The sequence below is a fragment of the Mus caroli genome, chromosome 13 (genome assembly GCF_900094665.2).
Source record: "Mus caroli chromosome 13, CAROLI_EIJ_v1.1, whole genome shotgun sequence".
Taxonomy (NCBI): Eukaryota; Metazoa; Chordata; class Mammalia; order Rodentia; family Muridae; genus Mus; species Mus caroli.
The window spans coordinates 13065917-13074054 of record NC_034582.1 but is presented as its reverse complement, the minus strand read 5'-3'; the positions used below and the strand labels follow the sequence as shown (position 1 = coordinate 13074054).

At 40.4% G+C, this 8138-nt stretch overlaps 1 protein-coding gene across 5 annotated transcripts in view; it reads left to right on the top strand.

The window, feature by feature from the left end:
• Window positions 1-8138, top strand: part of Sugct (succinyl-CoA:glutarate-CoA transferase) — a 778692-nt gene that overhangs the window by 20439 nt on the left and 750115 nt on the right. For all 5 annotated transcript variants that reach the window (XR_003834661.1, XM_021180767.2, XM_029468350.1 and 2 more), the window contains exons 2-3: window positions 1588-1639; window positions 2419-2492. Coding sequence is in view for 4 of the 5 variants with exons in the window: in XM_021180767.2 (XP_021036426.1) it covers window positions 1588-1639; window positions 2419-2492 (126 nt within the window). In the remaining variant the exon portion in view is untranslated. The remainder of the gene's footprint in view (window positions 1-1587; window positions 1640-2418; window positions 2493-8138) is intronic.

Genomic DNA, 8138 nt, shown 5'->3' with positions numbered 1-8138 from the left:
GTTCGAGGCCAGCCTGGTCTACAAAGTGAGTTCCAGGACAGCCAGGGCTACACAGAGAAACCCTGTCTCAAAAAAAAAAAAAAAAAAAAAAAAGAAACATGGGTAGTGTGACACGTACTAATGTTAGTAACTAAAATTAGGTCGGAAGAAGAAAGTAGGTAAGCAAAGACAGGGATAAGTGTTATATTGTGTAACTCTAAAAAGAAAAAACCAATTGATGTGGAGGGTAACACACTGGGAAGAGAAAGCTGAAATACTGAGGATTCACAGATTTTAGTAACTGTGAAAACTATTGATGGTGAAATCAAGAAGTAAAAAGTGAGTATAAGGCTGGGAGAGAAAGGTATAAGGACTGAGAGGGGAGTATGTGAGAGGCAGAAGAAAAGTATGGTAGAGAATGCACAATCACAGACCATATGAAGTTCAACAAGAAGAAAGACCGAAGTGGGTGCTTCAGCCCTTCTTACAAACAAAATACTCACAGGAGCAAATATGGAGATAAAGTGTAGAGCAGACTAAAGGAAAGGTCACCCAGAGACTTTTCCACCTGAAGATTCATCCCATATACAGTTACCAAATCCAGACACTTGTGGATGCCAAGAAGTACATGCTGAAAGGAGGCTGATATGGCTGTCTCCTGAGTGGCCCTGTCAGAGCCTTACAAATACAGAGGCAGATGTTAGCAGCTGACCACTGAACTGAGCGTGGGGTCCTTAATTGAGGAGTTAGAGAAGGGACTGAAGGAGTTGAAGGGGTTTGCAGCTCATAGGAAGAACAACAATATCAACCAACCAGACCCCCCAGAACTCCCAGGGACTAAGTCATCAACAAGGAGTTCCATGCATATGTAGCAGAGGATGGGCTTATCTTGCATCAATGGAAAGAGAGGTCCTTGGTCTGACAGGGAGGTGGGGGGGGGTGGGGGAGTTGGTGGAGGAACACCCTCATAGAAGCAGGGGGAGGGAGGATGTGATAGGGTGTGTCCTGGAGGAAGGGAAACCGGGAAAGGGGATAACATTTGAAATGTAAATAAAGAAAATATCCAATAAAAAAAAGAGAACGCACAATAAAATGGTGGGTAGAGAATTACACACAACAGTCTGGAAACTGGATGGAGCAGTAACAAAATCAAAACCATCAATCAGGAGACATAGAGGCAAGAGTGAGAATTGAATAACAGGAAATAAGAAACTGAAAGAGTACCCTGTGGAGTACATTTCTGGCCCAGTTGTGCTGATTTGGAAAGATGAAGTTATCACATCCATCTAGTTGTAGCAGCATCCACTCAGTGCTTGGTGTGGGAAGCCTGAGTGGCAGCCCTCAGTCTTTGCTGCCTCCCTTATCTTGGTCTCTGTGTTTCAGGCCTGCAGAGGAGAGAGGTTGGAAACCCATTCCTTTTAGTTCCTGCAGAACCTTGTATATTTTTTGAATGAGACAGACCAAACTTTTCTATGTTACATATCAAATAGAATTATTGAGAAGGAAAATTATTTTTGATAACAGATTACTCAGAATATGAAGAATTATGTGTTGTTTACTTTGTAAAAATTTGTAATCTCTACTCTTCAATGTAATATGTCTTGGCAGATTGTGATGGTATGAAGCCCCTGGAGGGTGTGAGAATTCTGGATCTAACAAGGTTTGTGTTGGGTTACCTGCAGATTAGTGATTGAATTTCCCCCTTTTGTGAAATTTTGTGAATAAATTTTTAGAGTATATGGAGATATTTACATGTTTAGGTTGAAATTTTGATAAATGAACAGAAAAGAAATTCTGGCATATAATTTCAAAGACAATTAATGTAGCACTTATGAATTTTCTCAATATTCATATTTGCATATAATTTACTATCCTCAAATTATAACTATATTGAAATTATGTTCCCCCTCTTTTTTGTTTTGTTTTTTTCCAGACAGGGTTTCTTTGTGTACCAGTGACTGAACTGGAATTTACCTTGTAGACCAGTTTGGCTTTAGACTCAGATCTGCCTGCCTCTGCTACCCAACTGCTGGGATTAAAGGCGTGTGCTGCCGCTGCTCTGTATAAATTTTTACTTATATTTTAAATGTATCAGTGTATTTTAAATAATTTACTATGCTCATTTAAAGTTAACAAAAGATGACATTTATAAATGCCCAAATTATTCCTCAATTTTTACTTCTATAAATAAGGCCCTTTTACATGCAGATCGTTGCTTTAGTTTCAATTTTTTTCCTCAGGATAAAATTCTAGAAATAAAGTTCCTGCATCAAAGGGGTTATAGTTTTTTAAGCTCTTGATAAATATGGAAAATTTCAATTTTAAAAAGTTTGATCATTGCTAGCATTATGTGAGCTTTTTCTGTTAAATTGACTTAAGAAAATAGTTAATACAAAGATCTTGAGATGGTCATTTATCTATTGTTTCTTTAACTTGTAGAGTACTGGCGGGACCTTTTGCCACGATGAATTTAGGAGATCTTGGAGCAGAAGTTATAAAAGTGGAAAGACCAGGTAAATCTATCCACTTCTAAAAAGTAGAGTCTAATAAAAAAGTAGAGGGTAATAAATGTTTTTGAGAATTCTGTAAATGATCCAGGATTAGCACACCCATAAATTGAGTGAGGAAATGATGGAAATGAGTTTTTTTTTTGCATTTCCTGTCTTTCTGTGTGTCTATATTAATTATCATTTATTTGTATGTATCAAGGACTAAGGCTGAAGCCAGTTCTTTCTCATGTATGGAAAAATTCTGTTACTGTACATAATTACAGTGCTGATAGCAACACCATAGTGCTAGGCAAAGGTCTAAGCCCTCCACTGATTTTAGTTTGATCATTACAACAACTCTGTGTGCTGATCAACTAGTCCTAATGTAAGATAACTATACAACTAGTCCTAATGTAAGATAAATATACAAGTACTCAGTTACTATCCTGGTTCTCCACAACTCAGATGAGAGGTCCCATGAGTTAGTTATTGAGTCTATACTCCATGACTTTGGGCTGAAGGGCAAAGGTGCAGAAAAAGAAGAACATTGGATACAGAGATAGAAAAGGAAAAAGAATCAAAGTTCTGTAACAAGAGATCCAAATACCCCAGTCTAAGCCATAATTTACTAATAAAAGAAACATTTAATTTCATACCATAAAAATTTGATTTTAAAAATGCTAAATTTAGATAAGTTCTTTGTCAATTATACATCCAACAGAGGGCTGATATCGAAAAGATATAAAGAACTCAAGAAACTAGACATCAGCAAATCAAAGAACCCAATTAAAAATGGGGTACAAATCTAAATAGAGATTCTTGACAAAGGAATATCTAATGATTGAGAAGCTAAAGAGATGTTCAACATCCTTAGTCATCAGGGAAATGCAAATCAAAGGACTCTGAGGTTCCATCTTACCCTTGTCAGAATGGCTAAGATCAAAACCACAAATGATAGCTCATGCTGGCAAGGATGTAGAGTAAGTGGAGAACTCCTCCATTGCTGTTGGGAGAGCAAACTTTACAACTATTCTGGAAATCAGTTTAGGGCTTTCTCAGAAAATTGGGAATAGTTCTACCTCAACACTTAACTATACCACTCCCAGGTATAGTATAGCAAGATGCTCCATCATACCACAAGGATACTTGCTCAACTACGTTCATAGCAGTTTTATTTGTAAGAGTTAGAAACTGGAAGCAACCTAAATGTACCTCAACTGAAGAATAGATACTTCATTTAGGAAATGAAGTATTACTCACCTATTAAAAGCAATGCTATCATGAACTTTGCAGGCAAATGAATGGAACTAGAAAAGAACATCCTGAATGAGGTAACCCAGACCCAGAAAGACTAACAGTATGTACTCACAAGTGGGTATTAGTCATAAATCATAGGATAACCGTGCTACAATCCACAGACCCAAAGAAGCTAAGTAACAAGGAGGACCCAAGGGGGCATCAGCAATAGTGTCAGGGTTTGATGTCTGCAGATGGAATGGATCCCTAGGTGGGGCAGTCTCTGGATGGCCTTTCCTTCAGACTCTGTTCCATTTTTTGTACCTGTCTTTCCTTTGGACAGGAACATTTCTGGGTTAACAATTTTGAGATGGGTGGGTGGCCTCATCCCTCAACTAGGGGCTGTGCCTATCTATTGGAAATGGTTCTATCTCCTCTTTGTTCTGTATTTTGGCTAATGTCATCTCATTTGGGTCCTGGGAGCCTCTCACTTCCCTGGCCTCTGGGACTTTCTAGTGGTTACCCCCAGATCCCCATTCCCCACTGCTACATATTTCTATTCAATTTCCTGAGTTTCTGTGTTTCTCTCCTATCTTTTCCAATACCTGATTCTGCCCCCTTTTATCCCTCCCCCTCATCTCTTCCTCCCAGGTTCCTCTCTCCCTTTACCTTCTGTGGTTATTTTGTTCCCCCTACTATGTAGGATTGAAGCATCCACACTTTGGTCTTCCTTCTTAAGCTCCATATGGTTTGTGAGTTGTATCGTAGGTATTCTGAGATTATGGGCTAATATCCACTTATTAGTGAATACATACCATGTGTGTTCTTTTGTGACTGGGTTACCTCACTCAGGATAATATTTTCTAGTTCCATTTATTTGCCTGAAAATTTCATGAAGTCATTGTTTTTAATAGCTGAGTAGTACTCCATTGTGTAAATGTACCATATTTTCTGTATCCATTCTTCTGTTGAGGGACATCTGGGTTTTTTCCAGCTTCTGGCTATTATAAATAAGGCTGCTATGAACATAGTGGAGCATGTGTCCTTGTTATATGTTAGAGCACCTTTTGTGTATATGCCCAGTAGTGGTATGCTGGATCTTCAGGTAGAATTATTTCCAATTTTCTGAGGAACCACCAGATTGATTTCCAAAATGGTTGTCTTTGGAAACTACCAGCTTTCAGTCTCACCAAAAGTGGAGGAGTGTTCCTCTTTTCTCCACATCTGCTGTTACGTGAGTTTTTGATCTTAGTCATTCTGACTGGTATGAGGTGGAATCTCAGGGTCATTTTGATTTGCATTTCCCTGATGACTAAGGATATTGAACATTTCTTTAAGTGTCATTTGAGATTCCCCAGTTGAGAATTCTTTCTTTAGCTCAGTACCCCATTTTTAATAGGGTTATTTAGTTTTCTGGAGTCTAACTTCTTAAATTCTTTGTAAATTTTTTGATATTAAACCTTTATTGGATAAAGGGCTGGTAAAGATCTTTTCCAAATCTGTGAGTTTATTGTTTTTTCCTATTGACAGTGTCCTTTGCCTTACAGAAGTGTTACAATTTTATGAGGTCCCATTTATTGATTTTTAATCTTAGAGCATGAACCATTGGTGTTGTCTTCTCTTCAGGAAATTTTCCCCTGTGTCCATGTATTTGGGATTCTTCCCCACTTTGTCTTCTATTAGATTCAGTGTCTCTGGTTTTATGTAGAGGTCCTTAATTCACTTGGGCTTGAGCTTTGTACTTGGGGATAAGAATGGATCAATTTGCATTCTTCTACATGCTGAGCACCAGTTGTGCCAGCACCATTTGTTGAAAATGCTGTCTTGGGGGCTGGAGAGATGGCTCATCGGGTAAGAGCACTGACTGTTCTTCCAAAGGTCCTGAGTTCAATTCCCAGCAACCACATGGTGGCTCACAACCATCCATAATGAGATCTGATGCCCTCTTCTGGAGTGTCTGAAGATAGCTACAGTGTACTTACATATAATAAATAAATAAATAAATCTTTGGGAAAAAAAAAAAAAGAAAATGCTGTCTTTTTTCCACTGGATGGTTTTAGCTCCTTTGTCAAAGATCAAGTGACCATAGGTGTGTGGGTTGATTTCCTAGTCTTCAGTTCTTTTCCATTGATCTATCTGCCTGTCTCTGTGCCAATACTATGTGGTTTTTATCATTGTTTCTTTTTAGCACAGCTTGAGATCAGGGATGCTGATTCCCCCAGTTCTTTTATTGTTGAGAATAGTTTATGCTATCCTAGGTTTTTTGTTTTTCCAGATGAATTTGCAAATTGTCCTTTCTATCTCAGTGTAGAATTGAGTTGGAATTTTGATGAAGATTGCATTGACTCTTGCTTTTGGTAACATGGCCATTTTTACTATGTTAATCCTGCCAATCCATGAGCATGGGAGATCTTTCCATCTTCTGAGGTCTTCTTCCATTTCTTTCTTCAGAGACTTGAAGTTCTTGTCATAGAGATCTTACACTTGTTTGGTTAGAGTCACACCAAGGCATTTTATACTATTTGTGACTATTGTGAAGGGTGTTGTTTCCCTAATTTCTTTCTCAGCCCATTTATCCTTTGTGTAGAGAAAGCCTAATATTTTAGAGTTAATTTTCTATCCAGCCACTTTGCTGAAGTTGTTTATCAGGTTTAGGAGTTCTCTGGTAGAATTTTTGGGGTCACTTATGTATACTATCATATCACCCACAAATAGTGATATCTTGACTTCCTCTTTCCCAATTTGTATCCCTTTGATCTCCTTTTATTGTCTAATTGCTCTGGCTAGAACCTTGAGTACTATATTGAATAGATAGGGGGAGAGTGGGCAGCTTTGTCTTATCCCTGACTTTAGTGGAATTACTTCACATTTCTCTCCATTTAATTTGATATTGGCTGTTGGTTTGCTGTATATTGCTTTTACTGTGTTTAGGTATGGGTCTTGAATTACTGATCTCTCTAATACTATTAACTTGAAGGGGTGTTGTATTTTGTCAAATGCTTTTTCAGCCTCTAATGAGATGACCATGTGGGGTTTTTGATGGATTTCTATATATTGAACCATCCCTGTATCCCTGAAATGAAACCTACTTGATCATAGTGAATGATTGTTTTGTTTTTTAATTTTAATTTTATTTTTTTAGAGAATATTTTTTTATTTACATGTCAAATATTTTTCCAGGTCTCCCTTTCAGAAACCCCCTATTTGATCCCTTCTTTCTCCTGCCTCTATGAGAGTGCCCCCCTCCCCACCCACCCACTCTTGTCTTCCCACCCTAGCATTTCCCTACACTGGGGCATCGAACACCCTCAGGCCCAAGGGCCTCTCCTCAGACTGATGTCCAACAAAGTCATCCTCTGCCACACATGCAGCCAGAAACATGGGTCCCTCCATGTGTATTCTTTTGTTGGTGGTCCAGTCCACAGGAGCTCGGGGGTGGGGGTGAGGTTCTGGCCTTATGACACTGTTGCTTCCTCCATAGGGCTTCAAACCCCTTTAGCCTCATCAGTCCTTTCTCCAACTCCTCCATCTGGGGCACCCCACCCCTGCTCATCTTATCTTCATGAGATGGAATGCTTTTCAGGTGTATGGGGGGGGGAGGAGTGCGGTATTCAGGGCTTGCTGTGGTGGGAGAACTGGGTTCTGATGTTGCTAAGTAGCATTGGTTTCTTTTGCTTATGTTCTTGCATTTGCCTCTTGTCATCTTGTTATTTCTGGTGTTAATTGGTCTTGCTATTTCTGACTGGAACCTGTTCCTCCTGCAAGCCCATGTTCCTGTGTGTGTCAGAATTCCTGGGGGTCAAACTATTTCTGGGTGTGGGTGGGGCAGGCTGGAACATGGCCTCCACGTACAAACTGGAAGGAACCCTCTGGCTGGGCGGGGGTTCCTGGGTTCCCTGGGTTCCCTGGGTCCTGGGGGGTCCCAGTTAGGCTAAGTAATGAGGCAGGGATTGGGGCCTCACCTGTGATACTGAATGTGTCAAAACTCCTGAGGGTCAAACCGGGCATGGTGGTGAACGCCTTTAATCCCAGCACTTGGGAGGCAGAGGCAGGAGAATTTCTGATTTCGAGGCCAGCCTGGTCTACAGAGTAAGTTCCAGGACAGCCAGAGCTACACAGAGAAACCCTGTCTCGAAAAAACAAAAACAAAAACAAACAAACAAAAAAACCTCCTGAGGGTCACGCTGCCTCTTTGTGTGGGCTGAGTGGGTGGGGATACAGAGCACAGGCTCCTCTCCCTGGTGCAGGTGCAAACCGCAAGAAATGTGTATCTCAGGGAAGCAGAAACCGGCCTGAGTAGGGCCACAGGCCTCATCCGGCCAGATCAGCGCCGGGGTAGCGGGAGCGCAGGGTTGCCTGACACCCGCCAGCTACCCACGACCCCCGCTGCAGGATTTTGGGACTGCTGGTGAGTGGAACACAGCTTCTGCTCCA